Source organism: Gopherus flavomarginatus, chromosome 13 (genome assembly GCF_025201925.1).
Source record: "Gopherus flavomarginatus isolate rGopFla2 chromosome 13, rGopFla2.mat.asm, whole genome shotgun sequence".
Lineage (NCBI taxonomy): Eukaryota > Metazoa > Chordata > Testudines > Testudinidae > Gopherus > Gopherus flavomarginatus.
Window position 1 is genome coordinate 28,672,896 of NC_066629.1, and position 15,867 is coordinate 28,688,762.

A 15,867-nucleotide genomic window follows, 5' to 3' on the forward strand; every position below is an offset into this window, starting at 1 on the left:
GAAGCTTTATTTAACTAGCAAAAAAAAAATTTTAAATATTCTTTTTATACATTTTTAATTGAATTCTACTTTCCATCCAAATGCAGCTTGACACGGTTTCCAAATTAAAAAAAAAAAGTAATTAATCACTTTCTTGCATAAAGTAAAAATTTAAGACTCTGAATAAATTTATTTTAAGCTATATAACTGCTTAAATAAATGTAAAGCTATAGTGTTACACTCAGTTTGGTACCTTTTTGTTAATGGCTATATTTGGTTGCAAATGAACATATTTTAATGTTTAGTATGAACAGCCAATGAGAATGAACCTTTCTGTAGGAAAATAAGTAAGGTAAAATGCCAAACAAAATTAAGATCAATTATTAAAGTCCAGGTTTCCTGTTTGTTTAAATCATGATTAAAATTTAGTGATTTAAATCACTGTGATTGAAATGGCCCAAATATAACTTGGGAATCCCAACCGTGCCATCCATTAATAAACTTCTGTGCATTGGCAAACTTTGTGACCCTGGGGTAGCAGCACTCTCTCAATAGAATGATGACAGTCCTGACAGTTGGATCTAGCAACACCAAACTGGTAAGCTACTGAGCAGCAGCAATTCGGGGTGGCGAGCTTCCAGATGGCAGTGTACATGTGCTTCTCCATGGTGAGGTGAACTCTCATGTTGGTGTTCTTCTATTGTGCCTCTGTGCTGAGCTCTGCACAGGTCTTGAGGAAAGTAGCTGTCTGCATCCTGAAGTTCTGCCACCATTGGTGGTCATCCCGCTTCTGCAGCACTGTCCTGTCCCACCAGTCAGTGCTAGTTGGCCACACCCAGAAATGGTATTGTGTCACGTGAAGCTGTTCCAGGAAAACGTCCTACCAAAGTAACAGCTCAATTTTTTCATACTTCTCCGCGTCTAGCTGTCTCACCGTGTCTGTCTCCCAACCCATCCAAAGCCATTCAGTAGTTTGAATGATGAAACATTTGGTGGAGCAGTTTGTTTGTGTTAATGATTCTCAGGATTGCGGTATTCGGTAGTGTTTTCTCAACTGCAGTTTGAAAATAGTGCTGCCTTGCAAAAAACAGTGGAAATTATGAGATGACAGGAGAGGAATCATGGGACTTTAGTTTGAGCCCATGTCCCAGAATTTCAGTAGGTTCCAGTTGACCTTCCATAGTGCAGCATGACAAAAATCCCAGATTATGTAGGGTCTTGCAGCAGAACATTACACCATGGGATATTTGCCCAGAATGCTGTGTGGTTATTTTTCGAAAGCACAGAGCTGTGTGGGCACAGTGATTCTGAAGGGAAATAGTTTAAGTTGGCATAAACAAAGTGGTGTGGACACATTCTTTCACTATAGTTGTACTGGTATAATTGCAGTGGAAAATCTTATACTGAAAAAAGCATTCCAGTGCCAACAAGCCCTTAGGGTAAACTGTGTAATTCCTACAGGTTGAGTCTTTATCTCTAGTTTGTGGAGAAGAGTGTATTGTGTTGTACAACGTACATTCTCATCTGAATGTGCTGTTTATTCCCCTCTCAACTCTTTTGAGCATTCTGTGGCTATCCGCCATGACTAGATACTATTTCATTTTTAGCCATGGTTTGCTGAAGGAACAAGCATTGCTATAGAATAGATTTTCTTTCCTGGAATTTTTTGATGGTAGTTAAATTTTTTAAAGTTAATTCCCATGTCTTTAACTTTAAAAATCACTTTCATTGCAGGATGAGCAGTTCCTAGGTTTTGGCTCAGATGAAGAGGTCAAAGTACAAAGTCCCACCAAATCTCCCACAGGTACGTTTAGCTCATAGGGTTGAAAGCTGAGTTACATATTGTCACTTTGCATGGTTTAGTCATGTCTCTCCCTGTTCATATTGCAATAGCTTATTTTAACGAGAGCTTGCTGGAAAACAATTGTAGATCTTTTTGTCCTACTCTGAGTGGAACACTTAGAGAACTGCTGTTCCTGAGAGGCTGTGCTTCATCCATATCTAGCCCAGGCTCTCCTACTTTAGGATCTGCTCTTTGGCAGGGTCCAGCACTCACAATATAAAGCGCTTCTTAGTGTTTCGTCATAGTATAACAGGAGATGTGTCAAGAATTTTTTAATAGAAATAAGGCTGACCTCCTGATCTTTTGATGTGGATTTGGAGTCCTTCACTTGCTCTTCACTCTCCAGTGAGTGTAATTAAAGTGAGAGGAGCCTTTTAACACACTGGTCTTTTTTTATTAATGAGAGGAGGTGGTGAGCAATGACAAAGCAAGCAAAAATGGAAACAGACCAACTAAAATTAGACCTGCTTGTATTGCTATTTGTTACAAACCATTGTATCTTTTCACTTTGTCTTTTGAAATATAAGAGTTGGAGTCTTATTGAAGATATTAAATGACATTGGGCAGTCTTTATTAAATTTAGTTTCACAAAAAAACCTCTGAATTAAAGTGAACGTGGGTAGCTTTCTCTATTGATCTTTTATTATATGGAGATATACCTATCTCATAGAACTGGAAGGGACCTTGAAAGGTCGTCAAGTCCAGTCCCCTGCCTTCACAGCAGCGCCAAGTACCATCCCTGACAGATTTTTGCCCCAGATCCCTAAATGGCCCCCTCAAGGATTGAACTCTCAACCCTGGGTTTAGCAGGCGAATGCTCAAACCTGAAAAATCATGGACTCATAGGACTGGAAGGAACCTTGAGAGGTCGTCTAGTCCAGTCCCCTGCACTCATGGCAGGATTCGGTATTATCTTAGAAAATGGCAACAATCTGTTTATTCCCAGGAATCCCAAGTGAGGATGGTGGGGAGCTCCCATTCTGCCTCAATTCCAGTTCTACATGCTGGGTATGCGACACTGGGTGGAAGTGTCGGGGAAGGAGATGGAGATCCTGTGAAATATATGCAGATGTCTAATACGCTAGCACTCAACCTGTTCCAGCTGATTGTACATCATATTATCTGTCTGGCATTAGTTTTATTGTGAAAAATCTCGACAGCTAGTTGATCCCGGTACTAATGATAGTGTTAACCTAATAATGTGGAAACGCCTCTGCAAACTATTGCTACTCAGTTGTATGTAGCAGCAGTTGCCCTAAAAAAAAAAAGTTAAAACCTTTTTTCCTCTTGTCTCATGACATTACATTTTTTTTTGAGAGAATGGCCCTGAAATCATACGATTGAGCGCACACACAGCGCTCTTTAAACTATAGTAGTAGTGTTGTCAAGATGTAATTTAAAGAAGTTTACAATTGCTTTTCCCAAGTACTAGTCTGGCATACGTAGGTTTCAGTTTATTTCTAAAAAAACCTTAAGGACTTTGAGGGAGTGAGCTTCCTCTTTCATTAGGAGGATATTTTGAAGAATTTTTGAATTTTAGTTTAACAGGAGATGACACTTGGAACCAGAGATGCCATGAAAATTGGTCAGGTTCAAGTCCATTGTGAAGATGACAAATCCTGTGCATGTTTTTTGGCTGGGAGTCCCTTTCTGATGGAATGAAGTAATGGATTCACTGTAGTTCCTTGTATGCCCCATTTCCATGCTACTTTGATACTATGACATGCTTCCTTTTGGAGACCTACAGACATTTCCGTCTTACCTAAAAGCTGTATGTGTTTGTGGAACAACAAAATAAAACCCACATCCAGTCTTTTGATTCAAATCGGCAACTGTTTAGAACTGACTCCATCATGGTCTGTCTATCTGATTTATCATGGAGCAGGGAAGTTTTGTGGGAAAGAGAGAGTGAAACTGATATTAGAAGGTGAGACTAACATTTGAAGGGAGACTAACAAATGAAACATGAGTAAATTTATGCCTTAACTGAAGGTGTGGTGAGGTGTCTTTTGCTAATGATGGTCTAGTTTCATGAGTATGTCCAACCCTGTGTTAGGCTTAAGTAGCCAAAGGGAGAGATGGGTGAACATAACTCGCCAATGAAGATATGATGCATTTCTCTGAAATGCTGACACAAAAGTAAGTCTTAATAAGGTAACCCTTCTGACATGCAATCAACACTGCCTAATCTGGGTTTTTAACTCCATTTTGTTTAATGTCACTGATCTGATTTAGTGAGCCAGTGGTACATCCTTGATATGAAACTATTCAACATTTGAATTTGTGTGAAACCAAACAAAGATGGAGGGCTTGTGAGTAAAGGTGCAATAGCTTATTATACTTACTTTCAGCTCTGGAGCCCTATATTCAGATTTTGATTTGGTTTCAAGTGAGTGAGTTTGATCATCTATCCTAGACTTGAATGGATAAATGTCCTCGTTACAATATTCTACACAGTTTGGCCCAGACAACAATGTCTGCTAAGGAGAGACTTTGTACTGCAATCCTGTGAATGTCTGCAGTAGTGGCTGACGTGCACTGGCAGAGCTGTGTGGGGACCCAGTGTGGACTATAGGTTGAAATTAAGGTGCATTGGCAGAAGTGTATAATGAAATCTTGCACAACACCTGTTCCGAGTGTAGTCACAAGCACTAAATTTACTACAAAATTAAAACAAAACAAAATCTTGAATTAGTAAAATATCAATTTTGATTCATGCTTTTCCCAAATGCTATTCTTTGTATGGTGGCCTTTGTATTAGCAGTGGGGGTGGATGATAACCAAGAAAAATATATATTTTTAAAATGAACTAGTTTTGAACTTTTTTCATTCTTTGTATATGATGTTTCAAGAAAGTTAATCTTGGGAGTTACTGTTCCCTTCAAAGAGTTATTTTTGGTATTTGTTTTTATAAATGTAAAAGTTCTTTTGGTGGAAAGCTATTTGTACTTAAAATATGTTTTGGTAAATAAGCTCTTTATTATAAGGGAAGTGTTTTGTTTGTCTGTGGCGGAACCCTTTTATGTACAGTTCTTATTAATAAGTTGTATTCATAGTGGGTTGGTGGATCAAAATTATGGTAGCTTGTTCTATGCATGTAATGTGACTTATGATGAATAAAGTCAAATGTGACCTGGGTAGTGTTGTAACAGTGTACAGAAAAGCCTAACGTGCTCTGCATTCTCTGCTTCCCCCTCAGTCAAGTCTAGTCCACGAAAACCTCGTAGGAGACCCAGAAGCAGTCCTGATCGAAGTTCAGCTGCACATTCAGACTCTTCATCAGTGTGTTCCCCCCTGAGCAAATCTGAAACCATGTCCATGGAAAAGGTAAAGAAGAAGGAAATTAAAAGTGGGGAAAAGAGACGAGGAAGACCTCCAGCACTTAGTAGTGTGAGGTTCAAGTTATCACAAGTAAAGGATACATCAGATATTCATAAGGGGAGCAAAGAAGCAAAAGAGAATCTGAAGAAGATAAAAAGGGCACCGTCCACTGCATTTCAGCATGCTGCAAAAATCAAGAAGTTACGAACTGGTAAACTCTCCCCACTGAAGTCTAAATTCAAAACTGGGGGGAAACTTCAGATTGGGAGGAAAGCGGTTCAGATTGTGCGCAGGAGAGGAAGGCCACCGTCTTCGGAACGTTTAAAGGCTGCCTCACCACTGGTCATTAATTCACAGCTGGAGAAACACCAGAGGGTATGCAAGGAGAAAGATGGCACACTGCCACTCACAAAAGAAGAAAAGACCGCTGTCAGACAGAGCCCCCGGAGGATTAAGCCTGTTAGGATTATTCCTTCCACCAAGAGAACAGATGCAACAATTGCTAAGCAACTCTTGCAGAGGGCTAAAAAGGGGGCACAAAAGAAGATTGAGAAAGAAGCAGCTAAACTGCAGGGCAGAAAGGGAAGAACTCAGCTCAAAAACATCCGGCAGTTCATCATGCCAGTTGTGAGTGCTATCTCTTCGCGGATCATTAAAACACCCAAGCGATTCATTGAAGATGAAGACTATGATCCTCCTATTAAAATAGCTCGCCTAGAGTCCACACCAAACAGCAGGTTTAGTGCTACATCCTGTGGGTCCAGTGAAAAATCAAGTGCAGCTTCTCAGCACTCATCTCAGATGTCTTCAGATTCCTCACGATCTAGTAGTCCTAGTGTAGATACATCTACTGACTCTCAGGCGTCCGAGGAGATGCAGGCACTTTCCGAAGAGCGCAGCAATACTCCAGAAGTTCATACTCCTTTGCCTGTTTCTCAATCCCCTGAAAATGATAACGATGATAAGAGAAGCAGGAGGTTTTCAATGTCAGAAAGGAGTTTCGGGCAAAGGGCAGCTAAAAAACTGTCAACCTTGCAAAGTGTGTCCCAGCAGCAGTCCTCTTCCTCTCCTCCTCCACCTCTGCTCACTCCTCCCCCACCGTTACAGCCTGCTACTGGCATCTCAGACCACACACCGTGGCTTATGCCTCCAACAATACCGTTGGCTTCACCTTTTCTGCCCACCTCTGCTGCACCCATGCAGGAGAAACGGAAATCAATTCTACGAGAACCAACATTCAGGTGGACCTCTCTGAAGCATTCTAGGTCAGAACCACAGTACTTTTCCTCAGCAAAGTATGCCAAAGAAGGTCTCATCCGTAAACCAGTGTTTGATAACTTTAGACCCCCACCACTGACTCCAGAGGATGTTGGCTTTGCATCTGGTTTTTCAACATCTGGTGCTACGGCTCCAGCGCGCTTGTTTTCTGCTCTTCATTCTGGAACAAGATTTGATATGCACAAAAGAAGTCCTCTGCTTCGAGCTCCAAGATTCACTCCAAGTGAGGCCCACTCCAGAATATTTGAATCTGTAACCTTGCCTTCTTCTGTTAGTCGAACCACTGCAGGAACTTCTGTGACAGGCATATCTTCTAGGAAACGAAAGAGAAGAGTGTTTAGCCCGATCCGATCAGAACCCAGATCTCCTTCGCACTCTATGAGGACAAGAAGTGGAAGACTTAGTACCTCTGACCTGACAACTCTCACCCCTCAATCTTCTGTCTCTTCCTCACTAACTAGCATGTCTGTTAGTTCTCTTGCCACTAGTGCCTTAAACTCAACTTTTACATTTTCTTCCCATCCCCTGACGCAGTCTGGGGAATCAGCAGAGAGAAGCCAGAGACCAAGGAAGCAAATCAGCACTCCAGCTGAGCCTTTCTCATCCACTAATCCTACTCCTCTGTTTCCCTGGTTCACACCAAGTCCCCAGACAGAAAGAGGGAGAAATAAAGACAGGGCTACTGAGGAACTGTCCAAAGATAAAGACATTGACAAAAGTATGGAAAAGGACAAGAGCAGAGAGAGAGACCGAGAGAGAGAAAAAGAGAACAAACGTGAATCAAGAAAAGAGAAAAGGAAAAAAGGGTTAGAAATTCAGAGTAGCTCTGCTTTGTTTCCTGTAGGTAGAGTATCCAAAGAAAAAGTTGTTAATGAAGATGTTGCAGCAGCATCTTCAGCTAAAAAAGCTGCTGGGCGGAAGAAGTCTACAGCAATAGATCCTGTAGCAGATGCTTCCTCTGTGGCTCTTGTAGATATGACAGCTGGCAAAACCAAAATGCCTAAGAAAGGTAGAGGGGGCTTAGAAAAATCAGATCTAGACCTAAGCCCCACTGTTCTGCCCCTGGAGAAAGACAAAACTCTACGCCTCTCTGCTCCTTCGTCAAGCACTGTTAAACATTCCACTTCCTCCATCAGCTCTATGTTGGCTCAAGCAGACAAACTTCCAATGACTGATAAGAGGGTGGCCAGTCTCCTAAAAAAGGCTAAAGCCCAGCTGTACAAGATTGAAAAGAGCAAATCCCTCAAGCAAGCAGATCAGCCAAAAGCACAGGTATTCTTTCTGACTTATTCATGAGAGGACTTTACGGTGCATTTTGTTTTGTACTTGGATTGAAAATTGTTAATGTCATTCAGATGCTGAAAGAGAACAAATAACATATTAATTTGAATAACTGTTAGAGCAACAGATGGTAACTAATGTGAAAATGAGAAGCACTGGGCAGAAGTTGAGGGGGAGATAAAGCTGCTGGAGTCAGTTCAGGATGGAGTTGCACACATTTTCTGAGAACAGTGCAGTGTAATTGCTTAGTAGATTTTTCTGGCTAAGTCTGGTGGAGATGTTCATCTAGTGTGTGTTGAGCTTATAAAGGCAAGGCTTTGGCGAATCATATAGTCATCTCTGGCCCCTTGATTTCTGTTTCTGGTACCCCACTTGCTTACAAAGCTGACATCCAAAAATGAGTGGTCCTGATCTGATTTTTCTTTAAGATGCATATTGCCATGATCTCGGTCTCGTGGGAGGGAATTGAGATCCCATGGGATTTTGCATCTAAAGGAATGGGGCCTCACAGATCCCTCCTTCTTGGCCCCAGTGTTCTGTCAAATGCTCTCACTGTAGTCCATTTTGGCTACTAAAAATGTAGTCATCATACAGACACATTTTCAGGTAATGGTTCCTATTTTTGGTTTAAACCAGAATTTGGCCTGCTGTCAGTGGTAACATTCAGGAATTTCAGAAAATAGGTTTTTTCAGTAGAAAACCTCCAAAGTTTTTCTCCCTGCCATCAAGTTCTGAACCTCCCACTTGTCTGCTCTATACCACTCCATGCACTGTTGACCAGTTTCACATTAGGGAAAAATGACTTGTCCCTAAAATTCGGCTTTATGGGAGTACATTTGTTCATCAGAAATAGCCGTGAATCTTTGGGGGCAAATCCCGGGGAAAAATGTTAAATTACTCAATTTCTTTTAACAGCAGGGATTAGAGGCTGGTTGTGCTGTAATTTCTAGAACCTTATAAGGGGGAATACGACCTTGTTTTCATATGTCCCACTGGCTACAAGGCTTTCAAACAGCCTGATTCACTTCCCTGTCAGGGTAACTAGACTGGTAGGATGCTTTAGCCTCTCTTATCCTAATTGTCCGTGCCAGCTCTGATGTTTTGGTCCTGATGCATTTTACATTATTATATAGTATTAAGAAATTCAGGTCCTTGAAGTAAGAAGTTAAAATTGGTTATGGAACTCTAGTAAACATAATAAGCGTTCTGCTTTACTGTTCTTTAAAGTACGTCTTCACTGGGAAGGAGGCTGTGAAAACTATAGCTGACTCAAATTCTTATGTGACCTGCAGTTTGAGCATTTGGTTTTAACCACTGCCTTTTTCTTTTAAGTGTGCTTGTTGTATTTTCCAAGTACACTCAGAATGTCTTCTTCAGAAATGCGTATGTTCTTGCACACCTGAAACTTAGGGTCAAGAGAGTGATTCATCAGAGACTTCAGTGCGAGGACCACGAATAAAACATGTCTGCAGGAGGGCGGCTGTAGCACTAGGCCGTAAGCGGGCAGTGTTTCCTGATGACATGCCTACTCTGAGTGCCTTACCATGGGAAGAACGAGAGAAGATATTGTCTTCCATGGGAAATGATGGTAAATTCAAGATTTTTATCTTTGGGGTCTGTGGATTCATACAACATTTTGATGCTGTTGCCCATTAGTTTAGTTTCTTGTGGGGCAATACTTATATGGTTGAATGTGTATTTCTGTAGAATGGACAACATGCTGCATAAGATTATACAGGGGAAGGTCTGAGTTAAATAGATTTCAGATATTTTGAATAAACTTCCAGTCTAAAAGGTAATTCACTAATTCATTGACCTCTGTTCATTTGCTATTTCATGGCACAAAAGTTGTGTCAGTTCTTCTCATCTGAATCTTAAACAAAAAAACACTCAACTTGTATGACTCTGTGGATGACCTTACACTTTTGATGGGATGGATGATTTCTGAGTAAACTTGAGACTTCTGAAATGGTGTTGGTGGCCCCTGAATTCACAGCAGATTTTTTTGGCAGATAAGTCATCAATAGCTGGCTCAGAAGAGGCTGAACCCCTTGCTCCACCTATCAAACCAATTAAGCCAGTTACCAGAAACAAGGCACCCCAAGAGCCTCCGGTGAAGAAAGGTCGGCGCTCACGGCGCTGTGGGCAGTGCTCAGGCTGCCAGGTTCCAGAGGACTGTGGTGTCTGTACTAACTGTCTAGACAAACCGAAGTTTGGTGGGCGCAACATAAAGAAACAGTGCTGCAAGTGAGTGTATATTTGACAAGCTGTTTAGCTAACCCTAACGTTGAGAGAGGATGCCCTGGGATTATAGGTGGAGACTGTCTCATTCGCTGCTTAGAAGCAGAGTTGACAGGCTTTGAAGGGAATCCCTTTTGTTCAGTCTTGGCTGGTGTTGGGTAGAGGTAGGTAAAGGACAAAGGAAAATAAAATCGCTGGAGTATTTTTGCTCTGAGTTGTGGACACCCCTTCTTTTCTACTGCTCCCCCAGGCCTACTCCACTCCCTCAAAAAACTTGAGAGGATTGTAAGGAATGTGATATAGCAAAATGCACTGATACTTTATAGGTCATTTAATTGCCAGGCAAGATCGAAAATTATTTTCTCAGATAATATGTAAAGAAATGGATTTCTTGCAGCATATGATATTTATCCAGTGTGTATTTAACATGCAGTGAAGGAAACTCCAGACATTGGCTGAAAATACCACTTTTTTTTCTTGATCTTTTTTATCAGTTTATCTGAACATTTTTGTGTACAAACATCCCTGCATTTGGAATTTACCTTCCTCCTTTCTACAGTAATTGACTTGTTTTACCAGCCTGGATAATCAGTTTGAGAAGGCAGCAAGTGAAGTGGCATAAATAAAGATTGTTGTGATATGAAGGCTATTTATAAAGTATAGCTGTGAGAATAGCTGCATAGCATGCATCTGTGTGAAAACAGTTTGCAGAGTACAATCTGTAAGTAGTCTGTCTCCAAGCAGCTTTGCCCTGGCCCTGGACAAGGTTTCAAAACCTGGGGTTCTGCAGCAAGAGCTAAAGGAGAAACAAACGCTAATTCAGTAGACAACAGATATTGTAATCTTAATTTTACATGAAATCTAGGAATTTAAGTTATGGCAAGATAACAACTTGATGACCTTGTCTCATCCCACTCTATATAAATGAAGGGGCTATTCCCATGTGGGGAAGATTCCTTTCTTATAAACCAAGTCCAAATGGTTCCCCTTCCCCCTCCCCCAATTAGCATTAATCAAAATTCAGAGAATTAGCAGTTGTTGGATTTGACATTGTTTTCCAGACCTTTTAAATGTATCATGAGACTTCTATGCCTCTCAAATCCTAGTATATGAGAAAGGGAACTGATAGAGATATCGCTATGCTGCTGACTGAGCTACTCCATTTCTTGTGGCACTATTCACATACTTTTGCATTGGATGATTGTAGTAATTATGAGCCAAAAGGAAACTCTAGGATTTTTCTGCCTTAACAGTTTTGAAGAAAAAATGAATGGTTCAAAAATGGTAATGGGAATATTGATTGGTGAAAAGGCTTTTTCAGCAGAAAACCCTGTTGAAGGGTGCTGCTGTCGTATATCAGTTTCTGATTGTTCCAACTTATCCCTTTCATCTCAGGATGAGGAAATGCCAGAATCTGCAATGGATGCCTTCAAAAGCTTATCTCCAGAAGCAAGCTAAAGGTATGCAGTGTGTATAATGGACCATCTTTTTGAGAAGTGGGTACTAAATTCATATCTGAAGCTTTTGTGGCTGCATTGAGCAATAGAGCCAAAGACAGTAATGCAGGGAGCATGATCCTGTTCCTGTTGAAGTCCAATAAGAATTTTACCCTTGACTTGCAATAGGAACGGAAGCAGGGCCATAGCTTCTGGAATCATGGTGCTATATAGCATTTTCATTCTCCAAATCTCTAGATTGCCTTCCTTTTTGTGATTTTGGCTGCTGTATTGAAACTTTGATACGTTTTCCCTCCACTACATTTTTAACTCCCTGCATGCTAAACGCAGAACTCTTAAAAGTATGTGTCTTGGCCACTGTGAGCTTCTCAAGCTAAGGTGTTGAACTCTTTGAACTTGCTGTACAAAATTTCCTTTTTTCCCCTACAGTTAAGGTAAGAAGGATCCATGTCATGCTACAGAAAGATTGGTCCTTAAGAATACAGAACCAACTTACTAGAACAGTGGTTGTAGCATCGGAAATTGAACATGTCAATTTGACTGCTTATGTGCATTCCTTTTAGAGCACTGAGCCACTTTTTATGCCCAGGAACTCCAGTATGAGAGTTCTGAGAACAGACTATGTTTTGTTCTTTGTTTGTATATAATTGTAAAATGAGATGTGTGGCTTGATATCACATAATTGCATCTGACTTTTATTTTATTTGTGTCTTTTCTTCATAAGTACATAGCTGCCATATTGGGTCAGTATCTGGGCAGGATACTGCCCAGTACCCTGTCTCTGACAGTGGCCCATACCAGAGCTTCAGGGGAGGGTACAGAACAGGGCAATTATGTAGTGATCCATTCCTATCTTCTGTCAGTCAGAGGTTTAGGGTCAACCTGAGTGTGGATTTGCGTCCATGACCATCTTGGCTAACAGTCATTGATGAACCTACTCTACGTGCATTTTATCCAGTTCTTTTTTGAATCTAGTCATGCTTTTGACTATCACAACATCCTACGGCAATAAGCTATGTGAAAAAGTACTTCCTCTTCTTTGTATTAAACCTGCTGCCTATTAATTTCTGTAGGTGACCTCTGTTTATTGTACTGTAGGAAAGCGTGTAAAAAACACCTCTCTTCGTTCTTTTTGTTCCATTAATAATTTTAGAGACCTCTGTTAGATCCCTCCACCCTTTTAGTCATCTCTCTTCCAAGCTGAACAGCTCTAATCATTTTAGTCTCTCCTCATATGGAAGCTGTTACATACCCTTGATCATCTTTGTTGCTCTTCTCTGAACCTTTCCCAATCCCCTGTGTCTTTTTTTGAGATCAAGTGACCAGAACTGGACACTGTTTGAAATGTGGGCATGCCATGGATTTATATAGTGTCATTTATAATATTTTTCTCTTACTTTCTATCCCTGTCCTAATAGTTCCTAACATAGTGTTAGCCTTTTTGATTGCTGCTGCACATTGAGCTGTTTTGAAAGAACTATCCACAATGACTCCAAGATCTGTCGTGGCTTGTAACAGCTAATTTAGAACTCATCATTGTATATGTATATTGGGGATTATTTTTTCCAATGTGCATTACTTTGCACTAATCAGTGTTGAATTTCATTTGCCAATTTATTACCTAGTTTTGTGAGATCCCTCTGTAATTCCTCACAATCAGCTTTGGACTTAATAATCTTGAATAATTATTTATTGCCTGCACATTTTGTCAAATCACCATTCACCTCCTTTTCCAGACCATTAATGAATATGTTGAACATGACAGGTCTCAGTACAAATTCTTCAGGGACCCTGCTGTTCACTTCTCTCCATTGTGAAAACTGATAGGAAGTAAATTATCTCTGTTTCATAGTTGTGAAAAAGAAAGAGAAGAAATCCAAGACCAATGAAAAGAAAGAGAGCCATTCTGGGAAGAACCAAGTGGATTCTGGACAGAAGCCAGCTCCTCAGACTGTTTTAGCAAAAGAAGATAATGCCTTGAAGAAGAGCAGTGAACCTGCCCGAAAGCCAAGTGAGGAGAAGAATGAAGAGGGAAATACCTCTGTCCCAGTGTTGGAATCCAAACAGGTCACTGCTTCTGGTGCCAGAAAAATTGGTAAACAGGCACCCCAGCCATTGCAAGTTCCCCTTTGTCAGCTGCCTAGCTCAGGACCACTGAAAAAAGAAGTACCTAAAACCATCCCTAGTGAGCCCAAGAAAAAACAGACACCCCAACCAGAATTAGGTAAATGAACAAATGTAATGAAAATAATCAGTCACTTGTTCAAAAACAAACTAAAAACTAGATTATTATGTAAAAACTGAGAGTGTTGAATATTAAACATCATTGAACAGTATAAAACTGGAAGATATTTTATATATTGGCAGTATCACTCTAAAATGTTTTGGGAGATGTTTGTTATTTAAATTAGATTTCTTTATATTAAACTTAGTATGTGTGTTTGGGAAGGTATAAGGATGTCTTATCTGTATGTTTGAGTTTTCCATTCAAACCCTGGTAACCTTAAAACAGAGTTTTATAGTGTTTAGTTAAACTTTTGTTATTCTCAATAGTTGCACATCATAGTAGAGTGAAAGTGCTAAACAAAGAAGAGAATCCCTACCTAAAAAAGTGTAGTCTAACAGATAGGGACTGTTACTGTATGGGCAGTTTTGGGGCAGTGTTGTATATGTTATGCTCTGGGGAATCAAGTTGGTTTTCAGAAGTGTTTTGTGGGGAGTGCATGTTTGCTGTGTTTAGGAAGCTACTTACAGCATAAATGGTGGTGTTTAGTCACTAAAAGAGATAAGGGAGCAGTTGGGAGTAAAGATCGGGCAGATCTGGGAGCAAGGCGTAAAATATCTTCTCAAGTGTATTATTTCTCTCCTATTTTCTGGAAGTGGTTGTTCATTCCAAGATGTAAATGTGATTTTTTTTTCCTTCCCTAGGCATAGAGCAAAGCAAACAGAAGAAAGTTACTCCCCGTCCAAGTTTCCCTGTGAAACAGAAACCAAAAGAAAAGGTGAGATTGTTGGCTTTTTTGTTTTTTTGTTTTTTTAACTACGTATTCAGCAAATTACAAGAATTTCAAAATTAGTTTCTATTGTCACATACCAGTGTGAAACCCTAACTTACCTTGTTGTGGGCTTTTCATGATTAGGTAAAGTTATGACTGTGAAGAGCATGTTTAGAATTAAACCCAATCAGAATTAAATTCAGTGTCTTGCCCCTGGAATGTCAGTCTAAAATAGACTTTAGTTTGATTTCTATCATGTTTCCAGATCCTTTTAGACACTTTTAAAGGAAGAAGTTTCCATTACTTGTCCCAAGGGCAGAGTTTGTAGTTTCTTCCCCCTCTAGACAAGCCTTACAGATGTAAAAGGCTCCTCCTACCTCCATTGTACCAAGTCCCCAAATGATAAAACATGCCTTTAAGACATAATTGATGCATGTCAATCTTTTTTACTAAAAAATCTAAATAACTGCAAAAACAAGTTCCATTTTAACTAACGAAATATGAATAATTTGAATTTAAAAAACAAATGTGATGTTTCCTTTGAAAAACAAACGAAACTGACTATTTTTTAATTCCATTTTTTAAAAATGGACAATTTGTATAGACATTGATTACCCACAGAGATGCCGCAACATAGTAAGCTAAATACCAGCTTTGTCTTGGATGACAATGTTGTGATTTTAGAATGCAATACAACAAGCATAATTCTGTGCATGAAGTGCTCTAAAAAGGGTTTGCAAAACTGATCATCTGCTTCCACTTTCTGTAAGAACCTTAGTTCTCAGATGCACTCAGCTTCTTTATATAAGAATTATCAAAGATTTGTTTACTCTGGTCAATCCTTTAGTAAAATAGCGATTTGGGGTTGGAATGAATGCAAATGTCTTTTCTTTACTCTTTAGGAAAAACCTCCTCCAATCAACAAGCCAGAGAACAGCACGCTGAATTTGCTCAGTACTCTGTCAAATGGAAGCAGTTCCAAGCAAAAGGCACCTACAGATGGAGTCCACAGGATCAGAGTGGACTTCAAGGTAAGGGGTCAAATATCTTGGAAATACTTCATGTAATTGGCTATACAGTGAACATTTGGAGCAATTTTTTCCCTCAGGAATGCCATTCTTGACTTTTTAAGTAAGTGATCTAATGTGGTGTGCTCTATTTTAAGATGGTATCAATAGGAATCTCGGTATCTCTCTGAAAAGTCTTTCTGCTGTTGGAAGTTCTTCCATCTTCTTTATTACAATATCAGTGTTGGATTAAGAGACTATTAAAACTTTAAACAGTAATTCTCAATATGAGAGCGAGAATGGATGAACAGGAGTTACATTGTCAAGGAAGTAATTTCATCAAGGTGGAACTGTAAAACCATGACAGCTACTTGAGTAAAAAGAATTTGGATATTCTATTAATCTTGTGTTATTCACAGCAGCACTGGAATATGTTTGGGAGTTGAACAGTTGAATTTTGCATC

General features: G+C 39.9%; 1 protein-coding gene across 1 annotated transcript in view; it reads left to right on the forward strand.

The window, feature by feature from the left end:
* Positions 1 to 3,551: 3,551 nt before the first annotated feature.
* KMT2A (lysine methyltransferase 2A) overlaps positions 3,552 to 15,867 on the forward strand; it is a 52,235-nt gene continuing 39,919 nt past the window's right edge. The window contains exons 1-8 of the mRNA XM_050922144.1: positions 3,552 to 3,749; positions 5,022 to 7,693; positions 9,113 to 9,290; positions 9,715 to 9,949; positions 11,339 to 11,403; positions 13,253 to 13,624; positions 14,329 to 14,402; positions 15,299 to 15,427. Of these exons, the coding sequence (XP_050778101.1) occupies positions 3,596 to 3,749; positions 5,022 to 7,693; positions 9,113 to 9,290; positions 9,715 to 9,949; positions 11,339 to 11,403; positions 13,253 to 13,624; positions 14,329 to 14,402; positions 15,299 to 15,427 (3,879 nt within the window). The 5' untranslated portion in view covers positions 3,552 to 3,595. The remainder of the gene's footprint in view (positions 3,750 to 5,021; positions 7,694 to 9,112; positions 9,291 to 9,714; positions 9,950 to 11,338; positions 11,404 to 13,252; positions 13,625 to 14,328; positions 14,403 to 15,298; positions 15,428 to 15,867) is intronic.